Raw genomic sequence first — 26,422 nt, forward strand, 5'->3', positions numbered from 1 at the left:
AAAATGCAGAAGCGGTACTGCCGAAGAGTTATTAAGAGGACCTTCTCTAGCATTTGATGCTACATACACAAGCTGAATGCATAAATAGTTCGGACTATTGATTACTGATCTAAATTCTAAGGCAACGATCGTAGACTATACGTGCTCTTAACACATCAGTCAATTATGATTTAACACTGACCAGTTGACTCCATTAAAGCTAAAGGAAGCTGTGATTCTAAATCCATTAGCCACAACTTTTTATCAAAACAGTGGAGCTAATGATAGTGCTCGATATAATACAGAAATGATAGTGATCTGTCTAAGAAGGCATTGATACTTCGAATCAAATTTTGTATCAGAAGGTATTTTTGCTACATTTATCCAGCTGTTTAAGGGTTCAACTCAGCTGGGAACACTGTACTGTCACATAAATAAGCTTTAAACAGTGTTCAGGATTAACAAGCAGTAGTAATTTCATAAAACCCCACCAAATACACCCCACTTACCAGCATCAGGCAGTACTTCTAACCACAGATTATAAATTTTCGCTCACATCTCTAGTGCAAATGAGAAAAATGAAAGAAGAGACAGGACAACCTTACATTCAGATTAAGAAAATGTACAGAAACTTCAGGTAGCCTGCTACCTCAAATTGTTAAAGTGACCCAAAAGTGCCACAGCGATAGTATCATTTCTAATGTACTACAAGCACTTCTCTTTGCGCATTTACAGAACGAATGAATTAACAACATTACAACTAGACTAATTGTTCCTGGAAAAAAAATCACTAACAGAAGCAATGACCATAAAGCAGCAAAAGGAGAAAAGATGACTAGCTTAGAAAAAGAATAAGCTCACAACATGGACTATCTGAAGTGCTCTCCCTAAGCAGCTCGTACTGACATAACAGCGACTATCTGAACCTCTCCCTGAGCATCACCATACCAACATACCTGCAACCAAAGGGCCATAAATTATCAAACTCTCCACCAGACGATAAATTGGACAAGTTATTAACTCAGACTAACAAACACCTACCGTCCAAGCATAAGAAGAGTAGCCTGGGGATTGGTCCCTGGTGACACACTGAATATTGAACCATCAACAACTCTGAGGCCATCAATGCCAAGTACTCTCAAATTCTGATCAACTACCTTCCCCACAACACAGCCACCATGATAGTGCCAAATGGTATTAACTGTCTGATGGCAGAACTCCCTCATAAGTTCATCATTTGACTCATCAACAGGCAAAGCAGGACCAACATACCTAAAATCCCTACCACCAAACCACTGATCAAACTTGAAAATTTCCATTGTTCTGGTTCTCAACACATCCGCTATCTTTCTTGTGCCATTGACACACCTTTCTACATCTCCTGGATTACTAAAGTAATTGAATCGAACAATAGGGTTCAGTTTAACATCTGTCGACGCCAATCTAAGTGAACCTGAAGAAACTGGTCCAACAATCTTCTCCATGAGGGTGGCCACTGTCAGATAAACTGGTGAAGGCGACGTCCTAACAAAAACAGAGTTAGCAGGGGAAGCAAACGGAATTACATTAGATGCAGCCTCCAAATAGGCCCCTGAATTAGTGATCCCTACAACTTGAATCAAAGAATGTTCCAGTGGCATAGGTGGCACAATTGAAATCCCATTTCTTGGATTATCAAACAGAAACCTCCCCACATAAGGTAAATGATGAGCAACAGGAATACCCCATGTAGAGAGGTAAGGCCTTGAACCAACACCACTCAATAGAAGCAACTGTGGGCTACCAAGAGCTCCTGCAGATACTAAAACTTCACCTTTTCCACGCAACATGGCGTGGTGATAACGCCCGGACTGGTCATGAAAAATCACACCAATAGCAGCCTGCTTAGACGGCATATAAGCTGAGTTTGGAGCTAGCAGAATCCTCTCCACACTAGCATACACAGCCACCTTAATGTTTGAAGGATTTGCATAGTCAAGAAGATCAGCAGCACTATGCCTACGACCCGAACTATCAAATGTGGACCCACCAATCTTGGTACCAATAACATGATCCAAACTAAACCCATTAAAGGGATCAATACCAGCTTCTACTAACCCATCTCTAACAGCCGATTGCCAATTCTTGAGTTCAGGCCTAAACACAATAGCCTTCTCAACCCATTCATAAGATTGATTAACAACTTTTAAATCCCAATTAACCCCCGACCTAATATAAAAATCTTGATCAGCCCTACTGTAAAAACCTGCATTAATTGCACTACTACCTCCAAGAATTCGACCTCGAGCATTTGGAACACCATCTTCAGAGGTGAATGCTTGTGCAGGGGACTCAAAATCATCAATATCAGTGAGTGCAGTTAGAAACCCTTCTTGGGTCATCAAATTAGGTCTTCCATATGGAACACCACCTCTTTCAAGAAGTAGAACTTTGTACTTTTCCGATAATGTCGCCGCCAATGGACAGCCAGCTGTGCCACCACCCACAACTATGTAGTCATAATAGTCTTCAGATGGAAACTCGGTCGCTTTGAACACAAACTTCATATAACTTGGACCTGTAAAACAAGAAAAAAAAAAAAACAAATTTTTCACAAGAAACAGTCAATTCTTGAAGAAATGTTGAAAAAAGAGAAAGAGGGATTGTATATCATACTCTCGCTAGAAGAATCAGACTGTGTTATGGGCAATGAAATTAGAGTCATGATGGTGAAGAGGACGAGATATGAACTGTAAAGAGTCCAAGATGTTGCCATTTTTATTACAAAAAGGGGAAAAAAAACAGCTTTTGGGGCACCGGAGATACGTTTCTTGAAGGGCGGTGGCCGATGGTTATTGAAATTTGCTTAGGAAAGAGGGGAGTAATGGGTAATAGAGAGAAGAGCAGTGTATTTTTGGTGGGAAATTCAGTTGAATATTACATATGTCAACAGATAAAGAGCGTTTGCAGTTATATCCCCATGCACCTTCTTTTTGCCTTCGGATGTAATTACTCCTAGACTATGCAAAATGGCACACATTTTTATTTTTATTGTTCTTAACAATTCACCAGGCTTTTTACAATGTCAATTAATTCTTTTTTCTGTTCTGATCTTCCTCCTTTTACATTCATGTTTCACATCTTTTTTTTTCTTCTTATTTTTTTATAGTGATAGTATGCGGATCAATTTATGTGGTTTCAACTATTTTATTTGGTATTGTTATCTTCTTAAAATATACATACTAGTACTCTACTAAGTAACTTTATTTGTCAACACTTATGTATCAAGTACTTACAATTTTTTGCCTCTTATCTCCTCCTAAGCTTTGCATGAGAAATTTTATGAATTCAATGTTCATTAATTAGGACTCATTTGGCCATGAATCAAAGTTTTAGTGTTTTTAAATATTAGACATGTGCAAATACTATTTTGACCATGAAGGATTGAGTCTAAGGTGAAGTATTATTCTATTTTCAAGTGAAATATTTAAATATTTAATTTTACTCATAGATCAACTTTCACCAACCTTTTTGAAAGTGAAATTCATACTTAAAAAATAATTATTTCAAAGAGCTCTTTTCAACTTCAAATATTGTCCATAAACCTATTTATATTAATCTTGATTAATCATGAGATAGGACTAACACTTGTTTGTTGCAATATACTAGCAAAACATAATCCACTTCCACAAGAACTTGACCCAAAAGCACGGAGCACTAATTCAATTAGTAAATCATACTAAGTTCAAATAATTTTAAACTAAATTTGGTTCATCACATGATCACTGGAGCTTCTCAATCCTAAGAGACAAAAAGACACATCTGCAAATACAAGTGGAGCCGAAGTAGATGGGCTGGATTTTGTTTGCAGGCCTAAAAGAACATTTTTTTTTTTTGCACGGATTGTGCTTCAAAGGCGCTGATATTTAATTTTTGACCTTCGCTTAAAAAAGTGACCGGAAATATATCGAGGTTCTGGGTTCGAACCCCACTCAGTAAATAAAGTTTCGCAAGGCAAGGCTTCACCAAAAGCCTGCCTTATAAGGCAGAATTTCCTTATGACAATTTTTATTTTTATTTTTACTCTGCTGGAAATCTACAAAAGGCAGAATTTTATCCGAATAGGCTTAATTTTGTTACGAAGTTCTACCTTGCAAAATTATTTCTTTTTTGAATGAGCCGAGATTCAAACTCAAAGCTTCAGGTATTTTAGGCGAAAAGCAAAAATTAAATACCAGTACTTTGAGGGACAAAATTAAAGACTATCCCAAATAAGGCCAATCGTGCAAATTGTCCCTAAAAGAAAGCTAGATTACCCAGCCGGGCCCACATTGGACACTGTCATATTGTCTTATTCCTGAAGAAAAGGGAAGAAGAACAACTCCCATTTGAATAAGGAGTCCACAATAGTAATCAAAAAGTCCATTACTTTTCTCGACTATCAGGTAAGTCTTAAATTCACTTTATTATTTGTTTTACTGTAAATTAGCGAATTATCTTTTGGTATCTTATCATATCATATACAAGAACAGTAGAAAATAGTTTTCTTTATCATTTAGTTTCTGCTTTTTTTTTTTTTTTTTTTTTGTTGTCAACAATTGCAAAATTTACTTCAATTATAGGCTCTGAATTTACTTATCATAAGAAGGTGTCATCTATGCTATTGGAAATCGACAATATTCTGAAAGATAATCACTTCAATTATGTAGTAACTTACACTTTGTTTGGATGTATTGTTTCATAATGTATCGTATTATATTGTGTAGTATTGTGTTGACGAATTCAATGTTTGGATAGATTTTATCGTGGCCTGTCGTTAAATAATGTTAGACATCAACAATTTGAAGGATAAACCTGCTAGAAAAGTAGAGTACGGTGTAGGTGTAGAGGTATCATAAAAAGATATGATAAAGGATAAAATATGATTATTTGGTAATAAGTAAAGACAAAGTGAGAAAAAATAAATAATGCAACAACGTGATAACACCAATCGGTTGTTACATAAAATGAGACTTTTCGTCATTACGTAACGATGGATTTAACTATATGATACAACAAAATTTAAGTAACAATCAAGACAAATATTGTATAAACTAACAACCCAGTACAAATAGGTAACAACCATCCAAACAAGCTGTTAAGGAGATGCTCTACGCAGCGGCACTTTCGAAATGATGAATAGTATCATGAGTTAATATTCCATATAGTTAAAAATGAACACAGAATGCTCATACTGCAATGTTGGGGAAAAGAAACTGAGTTAATAGTGAGACATGTCATTGTAATCCGGTCTTAGAACAAATTATGTTAGACAAAGGGAGTGCCTTTAAATTAATGAATGCATGAGGTAATGTGAGCATGGATCACAGAGTGCTAGGAAAAGAAAGGAATGACTCGAGATAATATTGCCATATTTTTTCAGAAAAGGTCAGAAATCATCATCTAGCAACCCTTATACTTGACACATCTGGATAGAAGATCATGTACGGAGGGATTTAGAGTACTCTGTTGTTGTTGTGGTGGTGGGTGTGTGTGTGACATACATATCTGTTTCTCCCCTATTATGCATTGCCATATAGAGGACTTGAAGAGATAGGGATTGTTCCCTTTGAATTTATTTTTAGGGCCTCTAGGCATACTTGTGTCCAGTAAAATTAGATTAAACTTCTCCTTGAGTTTTATTAAATATTACATATATGTCTAATAAAATATTTAAGGATATATCTTTGGCTAAATTTAACGTGATAATTTCTTAGGAGATTTTGAGAGTGAGACTTGTCATCCCTAATCATGAAGACTTTGCAAGCTGGTCAGCTTTCTCCCTAATGATTAGTCACTGGATTTATATGCTATGCATCAAAGGAAATATTTTTAATCTGCTTTCTTTCCTCTCACTTAAAGGTTACATTTTCACAGGAGAAGCATGAGTTGCCAAAACACTAAGGAAATCAAATAGCTAGCAAATTTATCAGTTAAATGCTAAAGCAAGGATATGAAATTCATCTACTAGCACATTAGAGTCGACTCAGTTTCTAGCCTTGTAATCTTTCCCTTTTTCACCCTTACTTTTCTGGTAAATGTTTGTGTTTGTTTTCTTCTTCTTCTTCTTGAGGCGTGCACATATTTCCATGCTCCTTATGTGATAATGCATTTCCATCAGTCATACTGGATACATGCAATGGTGACAATATGTTCGAATTCAAATTTACTTCCCTTCTCGAGTTGAAGATCAAGTAAGTAGTTTGCAAAGAGGGAGTTCACTAGTTGCCATCCCAAGCAGTGCTATCCCGTGATAGGGCATTCAACCCCCAAAATTCATATGCAAGATGATCACCTTCTTTCCTTCGGCCCATACAACCTTTCTTTTTACATCCAGTATAACTTCCCTAAAATAACAAATAGCTTCTGTCTTCGATATAATTCTCCGCGGTTTAGTGTTGTCTTGCATCCTAGTTGCTTCATGAAGTATGATATTCAGATATTGTTTGTTCCAGTGAATCCTTGCAGCAAAGTCATCCGAATTTTTGGTTTTGACCATAAAAGTATTGTTTCAAGAAGGAATATCTTTTGGGGAGGACCATTAAAGTATTGTTGTGTCCCTCCTAAAAAGTCAACTAATTCTTTTTGGAAAGATTAAGTGTTTTTGGACCTTTCAATAACAACACAACAATTTGAAAAATTTACCGAGGGTTTTGAAGTTTTTAAGTCGTCATTTAACAAAATGAATGTTTCCATTGAGTTTGTTAGGTCATTCGCCAATTCTTTTGAAATCATTGACTTAGTTTCGCAAGATGAGAACTTCGGAAACCATTGTCTCTAACCAGTTTGCAAAATTAGAGTCTGGTTGTTGGGTACCGTTAGATCCCTTCAAGTCCTGTATTGACATAAAGCTACCATCCAGTTTGAGTTAATTTTGCCAAATAATAGTTAAGTCATCTACACAAAAGCAATAGATGGTTACATAACTATTACGTCCATATTGAATGGACAAGGATGAAACAAATAATTATTCCGGGATGGGGTATGTCAAATCACAGCGCGAGAGGGAACTTACCTAACAGACTTGATCTTGAACCCTGTATTCTATATTACCAAATAGTGAAGTCGCAATTCCAGAACCTTAAATGTAAAAGGGGGTTCCTCAAAAACGAGAGCGGCTCAGATCAAAGCACATTAGAACCTAATCCAGGGAGACCCGAGAGAACTAGCGGTACTCCAGGTGGTAGAGTGGCATTGAGAAGGTTTAAGGTTAGAGGAGAAGAGGTATGGTCTCGGTGGTGTGAGAGAGAGGAGGAAGCCGTCACAAGGTGAAAGGAAAAGGGGGTAGGATATTAAAAGATGAAGCCTAGGAAAGAAGTACGAGGTTGGAAAGATGAGTCCGTCCTTACCGATAATGGCAAGAGAAGGGCGACCCAAACACTTGGGAATAAGACCCCGGGAAGCTTCATGTCAAGAGTAGCAAGACGATGGCACAGAGTCAAGAAGCCATGGTAGATAAGATAGGAGGTAAACCTTTACACAGTAATGATAGGCCAGGACCAGGAAGAGGGACGACCGACTACCAATAGAGTTTATTGGCGATGATACAATTTTGAGATGCTGCAGGATATGCGGGAAAGAGCGTTAAGAGATTATGGTAAGAGATAGGGGTCCGATGGTGCTAGGAGTTCTGCTCTTAAGGTGTTCTTTTTTGACCCAATCAAACTTTATACTTACGAATTTTGTTTTGATTCTTGCCAATCCCATGTTTTAGATTATGTACCACAAAAGATCTAATATGATGAATTAAACATTTTCAATAAACTTAGATTCACTAACCATCAGGTGTTTATTGTATTCCCATATTTGATACAACAACAACATACCCAGTGTAATCCCACAAGTGGGGTCTGGTGAGGGTGGAGTATACGCAGACCTTACCTCTACGGCTCTACCTTTGTGGGGTAGAGAGGCTGTTTCATATCGACCCTCGGCTCAAGTAAAACAGGAACAATCATCAGGAATATTCCCATAGTTAATCCATCCATAATTTATCTGTGAATTGGGGTTCCTGGTAGTTTACCAAGAAAAAATATATCTGTCAACAAAAACCATTGTTGCATGAATTCTAGGGATCTTTTACCGTTAACTGATTTCTACTTCATCTCTATCTGATTCTGTATAATCACATGAGCTTTTTTCGATATCTGATTATTTGACTTCAATTTGATGTCACCAGCTCCTCCTCATTGTCAGTTCAGTTGTGGTTTAGCACCAGCCTAAATGGATCTTAATGATCTGAACAAGGTCTGGGAAGTCAAATCTTTGAAGAAAGTACGTGATGATGAGGCAAGGGAAATTCTTGAAAAAGTAGCAAAGCAGGTGCAACCTATAATGCGCAAAAGGAAGTGGAAAGTTAAGGTGCTCTCTGAATTTTGGTACTGGCCATTCCTTCCTTTCAGCCTTTTTATTTCCTGATGAGTCTTTAAGTTTAATGAGTTTCCTGCTTTTATTTATATTTCTCTTGTTGCTCATGAGCTAATCAGCTAATCTGATTTTGCAGTCCTGCCAATCCATCTCTTTTGGGACTCAATATAGGGGGAGGTGCTGAGGTTAAGATTAGATTGCGCCGACCAAACAATGAGTGGGACTTCTTCCCTTATGCACAAGTTCTCGACACCATGCTTCATGAACTCTGCCACAATGAATATGGCCCGCATAATGCTGATTTTTATAACCTATTGGATGAAATCAGGAAGGTTGTGTCTCTGTGTGACCTACTTCTTGCTTAGTTTGGACCATTTTCGTTCTTTATCCTTTTTTGGTTTTCTTACAACTTTCACCTTTAACTATAGTCTGAATGAGCCCTGGTTGTGTTGCTCCCTCTAATGTGTATTGTTTGTATCTGGAAATACTAGTTCCTTCCTAGAAACAGTGTAACTGAGATGAGTTGCACTTGCACATTTGCACATATGGCTGAACTTTCCTTCTTTCTTTTGCTAAGTTAAACTCTTCCTGCATCCCTTTTTCAGGAATGCGAGGAGCTTATGGCTAAAGGAATTACAGGTACTGGACAAGGATTTGATCTTCCCGGAAAGCGATTGGGTGGGTTTTCTCGTCAACCTCCGTTGTCATCATTGCGTCAGAAAGCACTGGCTGCTGCAGAAAACAGAGAACGAATTGGAGTACTTTTGCCATCAGGGCCTAAGCGTCTGGGAGGTGATAGTGTCATCAAGGCTGCACTCAGCCCAATTCAGGCTGCCGCTATGGCTGCAGAAAGGAGATTACACGATGATCTATGGTGTGGCTCCAAAATGTTAGAGAGTGAGGGGCCTTCTGAAAGCTCTAAAGCTTCAGTGATACCGAAGTCTCATCCTACTTCAGTTGTAGGAACCGATCCTAAGAAAATGTGGGAATGTTGTGCGTGCACTTTATTGAATCCGGTACTGTTTTTCTGCTTTGTCCTTGCTCTTTTATTTCCTTATGTTATTCCTGTATCACATAGGAGTTGTATAAGTCCTCTTCGAAACCCAGCTCAATTCAACCATTTTGATCTTTAACTACATGGCACTGTCCGTTGAAAAATAATTTTCTTTGGCCCAATCAAATGAGACCTAGCATGATTTGAGATCATTTTCAAACATATCGATCTAATGGGATTTGTCAGTCGCATTATCTATTAACTGTAAAGTCCCCCCAGCTGATGATATTCATTTCACCATTGCAGCCTCTAGCCCTTCTTTGTGGAGCTTGTGGAACCACAAAGGACAGAGGAAATGAAGCAAAGGCAGCAAAGGTCTGGTCCTGTAAGTTTTGCACATTGCATAATAGCCATGAGGTTGAACGGTGCTTAGCTTGCGGAGAGTGGAGATACTCTTATGGTCCACCTGTTTCAACCACGGATCCTCGTATTAGCACCTAAAGCACAAGAAGCAAAGAATTTTAATGAAATTACAGGCGGACTTTGGTACAGGTCAGACATGATTGGTTAAATTAATTGTAAATGCGTATTTGGTGTAATTAAAGCGGTCATATTCGCACTCCTTATTTGCCCATTCTGCTTGAAACCAACTGTGAACTTAATAATATGCTGAATGAGATGGTAAGTCATTTAAGGCCCTATGATGTTGAGAGAAAGAAGAAAGTAGTTGGCCATGAAAATTAGAGCGATTAAAGTAGTTGGTATCAAAACTCAATATCGTTTTCTTTTTTAAGTTTTCACTGAATTCCGTGATTAGAATGATGATTTGGCTTGCAAATTAATAAAAGTCATATGTAATGAAGTATCAAAATTTGGGAGTTACCACTTTAATTGTATTTAGGTGCTGGAGTACTTTTTAAATGATTACATATAAAGGAAAGGTGTTTAAAGAATAGCTTTTGTCTGATATCATCAGCATGTTAACGTGTTGACGATAGCACTTTTCCATGTTATGCATTGGGCAAATGCAACGTATAGTATCTTGATTTTATTGAGATGCCAACCTAGTTATCGTATCTCAATTTTTGTTAACCCCACCGACATTGTCTACGAATATATAGCATATCGATGGACTTTGAAGATGTTGAAAAAAAAAAAAAAAGGACTTTGAAGATCCCATCATTAAAAATAAATAACGTTAATTGCCAAATGAATTGGTAAAGAATTCTAGTTGAAAGTTGAAACTTATGATAAGTATGGATAACCTGCTCAATACTTAAATTTAACCTGCTCAATACGTATATTTAAATGAAGGATGACCAATCAGTCAATCGTCATCATAATTCGCTGATGCCGTTATAGTTTGGTAGAGGTTCTTTTTCAGTCATTTTTCTGCTTGTATTCAATGCAACTACAACATTAAGGGATAAACTGCTATTCATGTGCTTGCACTGGTAAATATTATAACATGGTTTATTATTCTGTTTTATATGCTTTAAACCTTTCAAACATATAAGCAACAAGATGGTTCCTATCAAATTTAGTAGAAAGAAAGTTAAATTTAACAAGTCTAGATCATTAATGGCATAAAGAATCCGGTGATTTAGAGGATGGTTCACCATCTTTTTAAGATAAGATGTAAAAACGGTAAAAATTTAGGAATTTTTTTTTTTTTTTTAAAAAAAAAAAAGACACAAAAGTACATTTAGTAGGGTTCGATCCCGCAACTTTAAGGGATTAAACCCAGCACTTAACCAGTGCTCCACTCGGTCCAATTTGAGTATGTGTTCCTTCAGTTAATAGTTGATATATTTTAAGAATTATATACATAATATACCGAGTTTAGTCGGGTGACCATGAGTTCACGTGACCTATTTTTAATGCATAGATTCGCCCCTGAATTGGATAGTAAAAAGTTAGTGAGATGTCGGTTTTGTGTCCAAACAAAGTTAAAACCAAGAGTACCTTTTTGTTTCAAGAGACGACTAATTTAAACACCCATCAATTTGAATCCTAAATGACCATTCAACTAGAAATGAATCAATTACATATGTTCTTATGAGTACACATATGCGTTTAGGGGATCTGCATTTCATCTTGGGATTTTTTGCAACGAAATGATCCGTGTTTCATGTTAATCAACGTCACATGCTAGGCAGTTCATTTGAATTTTAAAGTATCTCACTAAAAAATCATTGTGTCTTAAGCAATATATTCACAAAATAGGAGTTTGTTCCGCATTTTATTTAAAGAGTAAACTAGGCTGATCAATTTTTTAAACACAAAGTTGAATTCCAAAGATTCACGATTGAGCAATTAAGGTTACCCCCTCAAGTATAAAGTCAGACAAAACCCTCCTAGGAGGGATGCAGTCTTACCAATAACATATTATAATATGCCAAATTAAAATAAACTAATATATTAAGATCAATCCGTTAATAATAAATAATTTTGCTTTTCGGACAAAGTACGAGTGGATTTTATATGTTAATAGTATGTAAGAGTGGATTTTATATGTTAACTAGTGGACATGCCGCGCTTTGCGCGGTCATAAAAAGTTCAAAGCATGACTGAATATGAAGATCATAGGGATGTTTTTTTTCCTCCATAAAAATAGAACTTCAAAAGTTGCAATGGCGCGGATATGAAAGGTCAAGCGATAACAACCATCCTTGAGACGATTACTTACATCCTTGAGACGATATACTCAAATAGATGGCAGTAACTATAGCTAGACCACACTTTTGAATCAATTGTTCCCAGAGCATCTGGGTTTCATTCAACTTTGAGAAAGATACACCAAAAGAAGGTGAATATACATATCCTTACCTCTGGCTGCTAAAGGAACTAACTTAAGCCTACCTACAGTTTGCAAAAATACTAAGGTATAATCCTACTTATATTTACAACAGCGAAAGCTCACAAAACAAAGTAGGTCATGTGCTTATGTCGGAAAGAGTCCATCTGGATTAAATCAAGTCTATATAATCCCCAAGCCCTTTGAGGCAGATCGTCGCTGGAATGGAAAATAAGATTCGCGTTGTCAATACTCCACTTGGCCAAAGCGTCCGCTACTTGATTGGCTTATTCTATATACCATTTTAGCCCAACAAAAATTCCTATAGCTTCAGCCAAATCGCTACCAAATCTTAACAGGGGAATCAATTAAACGCCGTGATCATAATTCCATTCTCATCCCTGCATATGCCTCCGGCACCAGCTGAACCTTCCTTATTTTTGCTACCATCATGAAACATAAAGATGCCAATAGTATGAAGATCAAGAATATCAATATACGATGAATTAGGCTTTATACAAAAACACAGATACATAAGCCTTGAAGAACAACAACCAAGGAGATAAGGAAAGCAGCGAGAGACAACGTACAGTCAAATATAAATCATCAATAGAAGGTTTGAATATATCAACTCAATACAAACACAAAACTTAAAAAAAAATAAAAAAAAATCAAACAAAGTAAATATAGAACTTGCAATAGGCGATATTAGAAAAACTTCGTAAGTAGGTGAAATCACCACTAATAAAAAGAAAAATAACCAATCACTCAAGAACTGCTGAAATAAAGCTACTATTATATTAATCAGAACTTTACTTTTTCATTTATTCAAGGCCTCCTTTACCTCCATTTTCAAGAGATTTGCATATGGCATAATAAAAACTGAATACTACTGAAAGGAAAATTTTGAAACTTTTCCATATCAAAATTCATAGGACATCCTATATATAATGCAGTAGTAAAGAGGTGTCAAGAAAGCACAAACAGATTTAAAAAGATGTGTTTTGAAGAGAGAAAGAAGCAGCAAGGTGCATCACTGGTTATATTTCCATAAGAAAGGCAGAAAATATAGAAAAAATAGTATCCCGAGGGAGAGTGCTTATTACCCATGGACCTTGAGAGTTCAAGAAATGCAGAGGCCTCACCGTTTTTGCAAGATGCAACCCTTCATGTTAGTAGAGACGTCAATGTCACGGTTAATCTGCAAAAAGGGAAGAAGCCAAATACTTATCATATAAACATGAAAGACACTTCCTTTTCTATTTCTTTGGGTTTGCTTCTTAACATTTATCAGATTTTTATCTTCTACTTGATTGATGTAGATAAAACTTCATTTTCAAATTATGAGATAACATATATTTACTGCTCGAAAGGCACATCAAAATCAGGATTTGCTACTACCATGAGAATTTTCTTAGCAGCATACTGCTGCAGTATCCTCTCAAGGGCATCAAGATTCATGGAAGTGTGGCACCAGAAGAATCCCCAAGGCCTCAGTTCCGTAAGCCAAAATAAAACCGACCTTTTGAATATTTTCACAACTTCTAGTCCGAGGCCGTAATGTATAACAGGAGTCACTTAGTTGAGAAAGACAATATTTTCTTCCATTCAAACACTAATGAAAACAGTGGAGACATTGATGCAAAATTCTTCAACCTCGGGACATACGAGTCACACTTGGAGATTATTCTAAGGAATTCCCAAAGCTTTATAGACCTCAAGAGATATAGCACTCCTGTCACTCCAAGTCATTTGAATACGTGATCTTTCTATGCAAACCATGCGTTATCTCCCTTGCCCATTAAAAAATGCTAGAAACACCTTCACTTACATATATGAGAAGTACTAATGCAAACACCTTGTTAATTTCATATTTTCATTTTGATTGGGTATGAGGATTATTCTTACAGAAAACTAATGAATGAATAAACGATTCGCTGGCGAATTAGTCGCTTCACCTATTCTGTAGATGATAATCTCCAACTCAATGTGTATATACCGATAGACACGACATATGATTTGTTAGTTTGTGCTTAAATTGGCAGTTCTAAAAGACACTGCAAATAATAATGACATAATTTGAGGAATGAATGAGAAAGCAGCAATGATAATTGTATGTGGTGACTATGAGAAGAGTTATTCGGTAGATGAAATTCAAGCACGACAAATAATACTCTATGACCAACTTTACATATTACAAGAGAGGTAACCTTTCTTCATTTAAAGGTTAAGATCTGCGAGAATTGAACCGTTTCGAGCAGAACTCCATATTGTCTTCCACTATCAATCTGAACAATATCACAACATAAAAACAAAGAGATCAGGACTAATTAGAATGGGTTTAAGTTTAACTTTGCGGATATCACGAGTAAAATATTTAATTGACCTATGTAATTTGTAAAGTCTGACCAGTCCTACTGAAGAATTGTATAATTGACCTGAACTCTGTCGAGTTTGAGACATAATTAATTGACTGAATAAAAATCATTCAAGGACTCCAACAAAGGAAGCTTACCATAATGCTAGTGACGGTGAACAACCAGCATTAATGTCGATTATGATACTGCAACAGAAGTGAAAAGGCTAATCAGGAAAAGAAGTTCTTAAAAATAAAAGGAAAATTGTTCGAGTTCATTTGGAAACTTTTGTTGACATCTCCGGCAAAGTGGGCGAAGCCAGAAGGATTTGATTGCTACAACTGACCAAAATCAAGAAGAAAGTCGGCTATTAAGCGAAGCGCCAAGCAAACATGAAAGAAAACCTAAGTTGTTTAAAAAAAACAGCCAGAAGAATATAATTGGTACAATTGACAAAAATCAAGGAGGAAATCCATCATGAAATTGTAGGAAGCATGAAGAAAACCTAAAATTCACTGAAACAGAAAGTCAGAAACATGAAAGACAACTTAAAACTGGGAAAATTAGAAACCTGAAAGAAAGCCTAAAAATCTCAAAAAGAGATAAAACTCGGGCGAGTGAAGTTGGAAGAGAAAGAGGGAATATTTACCTCTTGGAGCAGTAGAGAGAAGAGGAAGCAGCAGTTGAGGAAAAGAGAGCGAAGAGGCGCAAAGCAGAGGAAGAGGCCTAAGGCAATTACAACAGCGAAAGTACGTGACTTTTAATTTTCTTTCGTCAAAGACTCAACTTCTGTTTTTTTTTTTTTTTTTCCTTGTGAATAAAGCCCGAAAAATTGAGGAAAAAAGATAAATAAGAATACTGATGTATTAGAGCGCCACATCAGCGGGCCTTTGGCCTGCTTTTATATATATATATGATAGTAAAAACATATTGGACAAGAACAAATAAAGTAACTATTTTTTTAAATAAAATGTTTTGATGGTAATTGAGTTATAAGTTAGACTAGGAATTACTTTGTCCGACAATTTATCAGATACTCTCTTAACTCTGCTATGCATGACTATTGGTCCGTTGCGACATTTTGTAATGTTGTTTGTTAATTTATAATATTATCTTTCGTCACAAAAGAAAAAGTTACTCCCCGTTTAATTTGTTCATCTTACTTTTTTTTTTGTCCCTTTAAAAAAGAATATTCTTTCCCTTTTTTCGCAACTCCTTAATTTCAACTTTCCACATGACATGTTTAAGATCACAAGATTAAATAGCATTTTGGTACATTCTACATATCTTTAATTTAAGATCATAATATTTAAAAGTCTTTTTACTTTCTTATAAATTGGTACTAAATCAAAATCACACAAACAAATTGAAACGGGATAGTACTTAGTTAAACTATTCTTTTGTTAAGCTTTTCACTTAGTGTAAATTTTATTTATGTATTAAAATGATTAAAATGCACGATAAGGCTGCGTATAATTGACTCTGACTCTTGTGGCTCAGCCTTTTCGAACCCCACACATAACATAAGCTTGGTGGGATTGCCCTTTGCTTGTATTAAAATGATTAAATAGAAGGTGAACAAATAAACAATTGTATCATCATGGTGAAATCAGAAATAATCACATTTTAGTCTGATTTGTTGATCAGGTACGAACTAGCATTAACCCGGACCCTAATTACCTACCCCACCCCTAACACCCCCCACAATACATATACCGTTTACCTTCCATTTTTCCTCTTCCTCTCTTCCAAGAACCTTCTTTCTCTCTCTATTTTCTCTTTGGATGGCTCCATTTCCCTTTCTCTCTTTTTCCAGCTTACAGCCTAAAATTCCTTCATTTCCATTTCCTCACATTTCTCTCTCTTTATAATTGGACAGCAAAAAAGAAAAAGACAATCAAATACCTTTATTTCCCTCACAAAAAAACCAATCAATCATGCGACCTCTTCAACCACCCCCACCCGCCGCCACCTCCTCCACCACCCCCTCCCCCATGCCCCCACCCCGCCGCCCTCGCCGTCGTACCGATTTAACCCTACCCCTCCCCCAACGTGACCCTGCTCTGGCCGTGCCCCTCCCCTTACCCCCCACCTCAGCTTCCTCGTCATCCTCCATGTCATCATCCCCACTACCCACGCCTTTACATTTCTCGGAACTGGAACGTATTAACCGCATCGGTAGTGGCACTGGTGGTACCGTCTATAAAGTCCTACATCGCCCTACCGGTAAACTCTACGCTCTCAAAGTCATTTACGGTAACCACGAGGACTCTGTTCGTCTTCAGATGTGTCGTGAAATTGAGATTCTCCGTGACGTTGACCACCGTAACGTTGTTCGTTGTCACGATATGTTTGATCATAACGGGGAAATCCAGGTTTTGCTAGAGTTCATGGATAAAGGTTCTTTAGAAGGGATCCCTATCCCTGATGAACCAGCTCTATCGGATCTAACCCGACAGGTTCTATCCGGGTTGTCTTATCTTCATCGTCGGAAGATTGTGCATAGAGATATCAAACCTTCTAATTTGCTTATTAACTCGAGACGTGAGGTTAAGATTGCTGATTTCGGGGTTTCCAGGGTGTTAGCACAAACTATGGATCCTTGTAATTCATCTGTTGGTACTATTGCTTATATGAGTCCTGAGAGAATTAACACAGATCTGAATCATGGACAGTATGATGGATATGCTGGTGACATATGGAGTTTGGGTGTGAGCATATTGGAGTTTTATTTAGGAAGGTTTCCGTTTTCGGTTGGGAGACAAGGTGATTGGGCTAGTCTTATGTGTGCTATTTGTATGTCGCAGCCACCTCAGGCACCGGTAACTGCTTCCAGGGAGTTTAGGGAGTTCATCGCGTGTTGTTTGCAGAGAGATCCCGCGAGAAGGTGGACCGCTGAGAAGCTGTTGCGCCACCCTTTTATTACACAGAATAGCCCGGGGACTACCAATAATAGCAGCGTGTTACCACCACCACCACCTCATTTTTCGTCTTCTTGACGTTTTAGGTTCGGAGAAATTCAAGCCCTTCTCTTTTGTTTTTACTTAATTTCTGGTTTTATTTTGTGTAATCTTAAATGTTGTTACTCTATGGGTGGTGGTGGTGGTGGTTGGGTTGGATTTTTATTTCTGGAGAAAGAAATATTGGAGAAATGGGGCTGGTTTATGATAAGAAAGGTTGAGTCTTTCCATTTTTAGCTGATCATCAACAATTGTTGTGTTGTTACACTCTTTTATCAGGAGAAAGGAAAGTAGAAATTATGGGTTGCCCCCAACTTAGATATTCAATTCATGGTAATATTTGGAGATGTTTCTCGTTTCAAAAATGAAGTCTTTTATTAAGCCATGGACATATTTAGCTGTAAAGCATCCTCTCATGTTGAAGAGAAATGACCATGAAAATTGAAAAAAGAAAGCTTTCCAATTCTCTCTTTCCCTTGAGGATGAAATTTCCATTTTTGCTTGTATTTGTAGGATCATTTTGTGTTGGATTTGTGCATCTATTATTGGTAGGGCTTTGCTAAACTTAGAGATTCAATTAATGACATCTGGTTATATTTGGATATATGTTCGTCATCTAAAAAATGAAGCTATGGACATATTTAGCTATAAGGCATTGAAAAAAGAAAGCTTTCCAGTTCTCTCTTTCCCTTAAGAATGAAATGTCCATTTTTGCTTGTATTTGTGTGGTGATTTTGTGTTGGATTTGTGCATCTATTGGTATGGCTTTGCTAAATTTGGTGAAGGTGGTAAAGCAATCAATTGTCTTTATAGGTAGGGGTTAAAGTTTCTCTAGACCTTATGAATTAGTTTAAAGCATGTTCTGATTGAGATAGATTTAGTTTAATTTTTCAGAAGATTTTTGTATGCTAATTGGGGGAAACTTTTTGTACAAAGAAAAAAAAAAAAAAAAAAAAAGAAGCTTTATGAGAGAGAGAACCGTTGCAACTAGCAAGAACTTGGTAAATGTAAAATTAAAAAAAAAAAAAATTAAAGAAAAGAACATGCCAACGCTGAAAAGTGATGCTATACTAGCAAGTAGCAAGAAAGCTGTAACTCTAGTCCCTGCGAACAGGTGAGAGTAATACTCGTTTTTGCCTTGTTAGATAAGTAGTAAATTTGAATGGGATTTGGTAATGTTAGTAAAGATAAGTAGGCATTGTTTAGCTCTTTGTGTGCTGTTATAGACTATACTAGGCTGCTTTATCTTTTCTATTTCCGAATATTTGTCTGTCACTTTATATACTTTGCCTGCTTAGGACAATCCCTTTGTTGATTTGCAGTTCGGGTAGATACTGGTTTAGGTAGTACTTACCGGTGTTTTAAAAGGCGAGGGCGTAAGGCGGGGCGTTTTATGTCTGCCTCAGTGAGGCGTAAGCCCCGAGGCACGGGGCGTAAGCCCCATGGGGTTTTAATTTTTAGTATTTTATAAAATGAAATAATTATAATAAATATTTTTAAATAGGTGAAATAGCGTAAAAATTTGAAAAAAATTATAAATAAGTGATATATATATATATATATATGCTCCATCCCCACAAAAAAACTAATTAGAATAATCTATTATACGCTACTTACAAGTTCAAGTGACTGCTCGTTAATTTTTTGAGATAGTAGAAGACAAGATAAATAATTGGAAAAGAATATATATTAGGCATTCTAGCAATAAAAAAAGGTCTTGACTTTTAAATTTAATGTTTCAGTTCCTTTTTAAAACATTTGACTTATTACATGTTGACTTTTGAGAATTTGGGCATTATATTAAGGACTTATTTAACAAATTTCGTTTTAGTTTGAAGAAGTTTTTTGGGCTTACGCCCCAACAAAAAAAACTCGTCCCAAACGCCCGGGCGTACGCCCCGAATTGCTGGGCGTACGCCTTTGGAGACTTTCGCCCCGACCCATCTCCCGGGGGCATTTTTCGTACGCCCCGCCCCAGAGCTCGCCCCGAAAACGCCTTTTAAAACACTGGTACTACTTACCCATAATAGATTTTGCTTGCTTGGTTAATTTTAGATGATGATACTTCTAAACTTAGATCATTTGGGGTATACTGTCTGTAAGGCTGGAAAGAGAGGAATCTTCTTAAATATATCCATGATAAGTAGTACTCCTTGTTGGCACTGATCCGTGATTACTAGATTAATTCTCATTATCCGTAATTGGGTGTCATTCAGTTGCTTAGTTGTAATCTTTATGTTTTCTGTACTATTCTGCTATTCGGTGAATTGATACCTCTTGTCTGGTTGGAAGATTCTTGTGTTTATTATAGTTATACTCCCAGTGCTTTCGCTTAGGCACACATTCCGTCAACAGACAAAAGCTTGGGTATTTAAGTGAAAGGTAAAGGGACGGGCTGGTTATTTTCCGAGCTTTGAATCGTGTGTCACTGTCCCTCGGGATTCTAGGTATAAAAAAGATTTAGAAATTAATGGACGAGGTCATCAATGAACAACGAAGACCCAGTAAAACAGCAAGTTAAATGGATTGAGGCCAAAAAAATTAACACGCGGAGTTTGGTAACAATTTGTTGATCAATTCTATTCTATTTACTTGGACTTTTCTTAAGAGTTGGGCTCGTTCAAAACCAGAGCCACGTCAATCCTGGGCGTCCAGTTTGCTTTTATGACCGCAACGATAAAACAAGGGTAAAGGATAACTCGTTTTGATTTCTAAAAAGAAAAGAAAATAATCACTCGTTTTCGAAGAAATAAGCAGAGACTTTTCTCTTATATTTATTGCAAAATAAGCTTTGGGCTGCCAGTAGAAAAATCATGAAGGTGACACTAAGATGTAAGGTGGAAGAAGGGTGGGGTATCCGAATACGAGTGAATCTAAATTTATTGAATGAATCTCCCCATAATCGCATAGTTGACATGAAAGTATGAATAAAGGCATAAAGTCGTACCCTGTTCCCCTTTCATATATTCTTTTCTTTTCGGTTTTCACCACTTAGATTTCTTTTCAGCTAATGAAGCTGGTATAATCGATCCCATGTCGATGTCTATAGTTTGAAATTATTTTTTCCTTTTGGATAGTCGAGAATAGTGGCGGATTTAGGATTTTCACTCAGTGTTTGATGTAAAATAACAAAAGCTAAATATAAAAAATAATGTTTTCTCTGCTGGGAATCAAACGTAGGACACTAGAAACAATTTTAAATATACTGGACCGCTTGAGCTAATTTTTTACATTTGTTCAGGATATTCAAGACTTAGGCCCCGTTTGGACATGGTTTGAAATCATGTTTGGACTTACAATTTGGATATTTTAAGTTGTATTTTCTCTATAGACATAAAGCTCATGGTGTGTAAAACTATCAAAACATTCTCAATTCTTATACAATCTTACCAAATTAGCAAATCATAGTTTATAACAAAATTAGTACACTGCTAGAAGGCTTTTTTAAAAAATGCAACATCAATTAATCAAATTTTACTTCAATAAAATCGAAAATTTAACATGAATAGTAATGTAACTACTATTTAATATAATCTTTCCACATAAATTAAAGGTTGGTGGAAGTTAATGAGATTGGTAAATGATTAATGGGGGTAATTGTTAAAAATATTTACCAACTTATGGGTCTTTTTTTACAAAATATTAACTTATGGATTAAATTTTGTATTTAAAAAAGTTGAAACCATGGTTTCAAACCCCAAACCATGCTTTTTGGATGATTTGAGTTCAAATCATGGTTTCAAACCATATTGAAAATTGATATGGATCAACTTGGTTTAAATATAGTTTTAAATTGATGGCCAAACGCCTACTTAATATATGTATATAAATACAAAAAATTTACTCTCTATACATAATATAATTTGTTGTTGTTGTTGTTGTTCGTCGGTAAACTCTAAATCCGCCCCTAGTCGAGAAATCCCGAGGGCTAGTAGCGAATATTTCAAAACTCGATGCATGCCTGCTCCTAATTTTTAACTTCGATTGTGACAATGTTCAAACCTATGATGGACGCTTAGTCCCCACATTATACGTTGTGCTCTTAGATAAAAAGTCTTGGGAGTATATAGTTCGGATGTTGTTGTGATTGAGCCATCTATGATAATCACAAGTGTGTCTAACTCAAACGTCTTTTTAACATTACATCAATAATAACCATGCAAAGCAATTAATGGCAAAGAGTCGGCAAACTTAGCTTTCATGAGAAGTCCTTTCAGTCACATCACTAATAATCTCAAAGATGAAGTATTTACGGCAAGGGAGAAACCATATTCGATGAGATTGTTATATACTTATATATATGAAAATTAACTTTACGATCCAGTTTTAATTCCCTTTTTGATGGTTACATTAGTACCTATATTTGCCTTTGTGCGTAATGATTCTTCTTACTCTTGCCAAGTGTCCTACTATTTTTGAATTTAACCACTATTAGTGTGGGCCATAGATATACTTGGATATGTGCCCAAGTGTCTAGATATTGATATATACACTTATATTATCTTTTTACTAGCTAAGAATAGGGGTGTTAAGCGTTGGTTTGGGTCGGTTATTGATTAAAACCATAATCACATCAATTTAATCGGTTTTTAAATGTCTAAAGTCATAACCAAACCAAATAAAATAATAATCACCGGTTTGATTATTGTTGGTTTGGTTCGATTTTTTGATTTATGACTAGCAGTCATGAGACTTATCAGTAAAACATTAAAAAGTTGAAAAAGACATGTCTTTTTTTTTGTTCAAACGATAACTTTTATTTATAGTTTAAGGTAGAACATACATCATAGAAACATTTTCACTATTAATGATAGTGTAGTACTCAAGTTATCCAAAGTTGCTAAACTGTTACATATAGAGCTAAAAACTAACTTAGCAGTGGCTGCACCATTTTTGTCATCTTAATACACATCCATGGAAATAAAGTAGAGCATAGGAGCTTTTAGTTGTTGTTACAAATATACATATTAATTAAACATAAAGACTACCTAAAATTAAAATGAAAATATATAAAATTAAAAAACTTTATGTAATGATCCCAAACTTTGGGACAGTACTTGCATTTTGCCCTCAATTCTCCGATTTCATTAAAAAAAAATTGTGTAATGATCCCAAACTTCAGATGTTTTCCTATCATTATCTCCAATGCTAGGGTTTCGACTACAAAGAGTTGGTATTTTCTGCTTTTTAGGAGGATTACCCACGGAAGAAGTATTAGGGCATTACCATGTGTCTTCGATTGCGCTTAAAAATCGATGTTACTGAAGTATCTTCTATAGGAACCTCCAAATCTACAACCTCTATCCTTTTCATATGAAAAATATTCGAAGTTTATAATCCATTCAGACAAGAAAAAAGAAAGGTATAAATTCGAAAAAAAAAAAAGAAACAACCTAAAATCAAATGGCTAATAAAGAAAGGCTAAAAATTTAAGTTAAAGACATTAGACTCTAACGTGAGCTTCTGTTAGTAGGTTTACACTTAACACTTAAAATAGTTAAAAGACTTAAAGACATGAGCTTGGACATATTCTTAAAAACATGGGCCTTAAACAATCACGTGAAATAAGTAGACCAAAAATCAAATTAATGATTAAAAGGTATAAAATATTTATAATTATTTATGAAAAACTAATATTATACATATAAATAATTATAAAATTTATGTATATAATTTATCGGTTTGGTTCGGTTATTTTTAATAAAATCATAACCAAACCAAATATTATCGATTTTTAAAGTTTAAAATCAAATCAAACCAAACCAAACCAAACCAAATCGAATGTCGATTTTTTTATTCGGTCTGGTTAAATTTTTTATTTGGTTTTAGTTTTAACCAAAACTATGAACAACCCTAGCTAAAAATAGAGATACAATCCAAATGGGGTGTGGGGGTTATGCCATTATGATATTATGCAACTCCAGCCAATTCATGCAAGACCCACATTGCTCGGTGCTTCATCTGCGGAATAATAATTATTTTTATATGGATTTCTCTTTAGTAATTTAAAACTTCACTCGCATATTATTTAGTTATTACTTGAATTAAGATCGAAAATTTGATGAAATCAAATACACCTAATCCGATGGCTGTTCAGGAGAATTGCCATGGACAATATACCGTCAAACCTCTATAACAACGTTTCACTATAATGGTTAAGTTTTTTTTTTTTTTTTTTTTTTTTTTTGAAACCAATGGCTAAGTTTTATTTGAAACTAATTATTCATGTTATGTTACTATTATACATCATTTTGCTATTGCAATAAAAAATATCCAGACAAACGATCTTAGTAATATAAGAGGTTTGACTTTATTAAACTCATGCCATTACTAACATATGATTTTGAATTGCGCCAAGCTCTTCTATGTTTATCGATATTATCATAAAGTAAGGTCTCGACAGTAACATTTTATTGCTCTTCGTGTAGTTGTTTCCCTAAGGCCTATATGATAAACGGAATAAGCAAGGTTGTAAATTTTAAGCATAAAATTAGTAAATCGTATTTGTTTTTTTTCTTGTCGTTTGTTCTCGTTCAAAATCTTCAATCAAAACATGAAGGAAGGTTCTTAGGGCCAACCAGAACATTTCATATTGTCTAACTTACTAAGCCCATGGTTCAAGATTGAAACTGATCCACCTTGAGGATGTCAGCACTGTTAGATACGAATAAATTTGCAAAACTTTAGAACATGGTGGAGAAGGTGCATTTGCTGGCACATAAGTTTATTAACCTACATTTGAATGCTTGAAATGAAATAGTGTGTTATTTGAACTAGCACGTTACATGAAAATCAAAAGTTTCAAAGGTCAAGCTGGGGACCTCTATGTCACACCCCGACTTTGCTAGGGTGTGATGGGCACCCGACCCCGTGTACGGAGCCGAGCGAACCCGCTAACTCTTATTACACATATGAACTCTTTGGATTCTTAAGACAAAATGAAGTAAAATACATAGCAATTTTTTTTTTCAAAATCTTTTCGTCATTTCTCAAAGTAAATACAGATTGAAAATATGAGGGCTCCGTATAATAAAACACGTCAACCAGAGAAACCCTTTTTAAAGCTGACACCTTAGACCCACGACTCGTCGCAAAGTCTCTGAATCGTAATCATGGACCATGGCGCGTGTAAGGTGACTCGAAGAACTCTCCGGGCGAGTGGAGCTTGCCAACATTGCCGGAACGTCTTCTATAATGACTTCTACTCGTCTCGGGGGTACCGCGCGCATGAAACGCGGCCGCCCACAAGAAGGGGCGTCGATACGAATAGTGTACCGAGTATGTAAGACATAGACGGTAACATAGAAAGAGATATGATCATGTGCAACAACAAGACAGAGAAGTAAAGCACGTCACGTGGGGAGTAGTATCCGTACACATGGAATATATCAGGTAAAGCTATATCCGGTACATCGGGATCATATAATGTAAAGCTGTAACCCGAGCATATGAGTAATAACCGCATGGAAAACATAAAATACATCATAGGATAGCAGAGTAACCTGTGCCTCTGAGTGCCACAGGCGGATGCCATGCATGCTATTTGGTCATATCGGTCATAGTGCCGTACGAGACGGCTCGCCCACATAGCGCCGAATACTCCCGGCTCGGCCATAAATCCCGCGTCCGGCATCCGCGTCCGGATGATAAGCCGGTGACAGTGTGGCAATAAAACATAGTTTCCTTTCCAGGTTCCAAGTATTCAAGTATCCCATCCCCCAACCCATGTTCATATTTAGCATGCAAGAGAGAGCCGGAAATCATGTACTTATCGGAGTGACGTAAGGTCGGAAACCTCCGATCGCATTATGGGATAATCATGGTCGCTTTGTCTCTTGAAGGAACGATATCATAAGGCGAGACTATCAACATAGAACATATCGGGTCATAGACATAGCATATCGACATCATCATTGTCATCGTAGAATCATAGTTGTCATAGAATCATAGTCATCATAGAATCATAGGCATCATAGAATCATAGCCCCCATAGAATCATAGACATCATAGAATCATAGGATCATAGTCGTTGTTTAGGTCATAAAAACTGTCAATATTGTGAAACTTAGTTTTTTTAAAGAAAAATGTATATTTTGGAAAACACTTGTAAACTTTTAGTAAAGAAAATCATACCTTGGGGTCGAGGGTTTAGTTAAAAACAACTTTTATTTAGTAGTCGGAAGGATGTCCATAAGTGTCCTTAGCTATAGAATGGAAAATAAGCCCAATAGACAACGGAGGGAATCGGAATAGTGGGCCCACCTCGAGTCAAATGAGGTCACGTACATAATTTACGTATAAAACGTTTCGTGACGGGACTTATGAGAGTCTTAGGGCATACGGGTCTTATTCTGCAAGTTCTAGATGTTTAGACCCTTCTTTCAACTATTCATGAACATTTGATTCAATTTTCGAATGAATAGTAATCAAATTTCAATCTCGGATTTCTAGGATCGAGTAATCCCGAGACACGTATTCAAGCCTATTACATCTAAGACATGCCATAGAAAGAAGGGTAAGCCTTACATACCTTTTCTCGCTTCTCGTGCGACTCAAATTCAAGTTCCAAATCCGCCAAAATCTACAAATTGGTCACATTTACCAAACCTTAGTTAGGGGCATTTATGAGTTGATTTTTCAAAGTAACCCTTTGTCTGCCGAAATTTCGGCAGCATTTCCCCTATAAATACTCCATCCCACCAAGTTCAACTTGGCTAATTTCAATCAACAACAATCCGGGAATTCAACCCGCCAAACCAACAACAATACGAACAATAACATCTCCAAACATATTCAATTCAATTCAATAACATCTCATTCACCTTCAAGTAAGCTACGTATATTCAAACTCACATTATTGATCATTCGTTCACTATTATTCGAGGCCTTTCAAACACGATTTAAGAACATTTCAAGTAATCCATACAATATTCGAAACATTGCAAATCAC

General features: G+C 36.2%; 3 protein-coding genes across 4 annotated transcripts; 2 read left to right on the forward strand and 1 right to left on the reverse strand.

The window, feature by feature from the left end:
* Positions 1 to 586: 586 nt before the first annotated feature.
* LOC132058598 ((R)-mandelonitrile lyase-like) lies at positions 587 to 2,540 on the reverse strand (the record flags this gene model as incomplete). The annotated part of the gene is made up of 2 exons (XM_059451055.1): positions 587 to 935; positions 1,021 to 2,540. Coding segments are annotated over 2 exons (1,560 nt in total), but the record flags the coding sequence as incomplete, so codon positions are not given.
* A 1,710-nt stretch (positions 2,541 to 4,250) lies between these two features.
* On the forward strand, positions 4,251 to 10,057 carry LOC132055255 (DNA-dependent metalloprotease WSS1-like). 2 transcript variants are annotated; one of them, XM_059446977.1, is made up of 5 exons: positions 4,251 to 4,403; positions 8,177 to 8,375; positions 8,501 to 8,696; positions 8,970 to 9,380; positions 9,665 to 10,057. In XM_059446977.1, the coding sequence occupies exons 2-5, from the start codon at positions 8,221 to 8,223 to the stop codon at positions 9,857 to 9,859; spliced, it is 957 nt and encodes a 318-aa protein (XP_059302960.1). In that variant the 5' UTR covers positions 4,251 to 4,403; positions 8,177 to 8,220; the 3' UTR covers positions 9,860 to 10,057. The 2 variants fall into 2 exon arrangements, with proteins under 2 accessions (XP_059302960.1, XP_059302961.1); XM_059446978.1 differs by lacking the exon at positions 4,251 to 4,403 and adding an exon at positions 5,719 to 5,767.
* A 6,194-nt stretch (positions 10,058 to 16,251) lies between these two features.
* On the forward strand, positions 16,252 to 17,938 carry LOC132055256 (mitogen-activated protein kinase kinase 5). Its single transcript, XM_059446979.1, has one exon. The coding sequence runs from the start codon at positions 16,450 to 16,452 to the stop codon at positions 17,509 to 17,511; it is 1,062 nt and encodes a 353-aa protein (XP_059302962.1). The 5' UTR covers positions 16,252 to 16,449; the 3' UTR covers positions 17,512 to 17,938.
* The last annotated feature ends 8,484 nt before the right edge of the window (positions 17,939 to 26,422 follow it).

Source organism: Lycium ferocissimum, chromosome 5 (genome assembly GCF_029784015.1).
Source record: "Lycium ferocissimum isolate CSIRO_LF1 chromosome 5, AGI_CSIRO_Lferr_CH_V1, whole genome shotgun sequence".
NCBI classification, from domain to species: Eukaryota; Viridiplantae; Streptophyta; class Magnoliopsida; order Solanales; family Solanaceae; genus Lycium; species Lycium ferocissimum.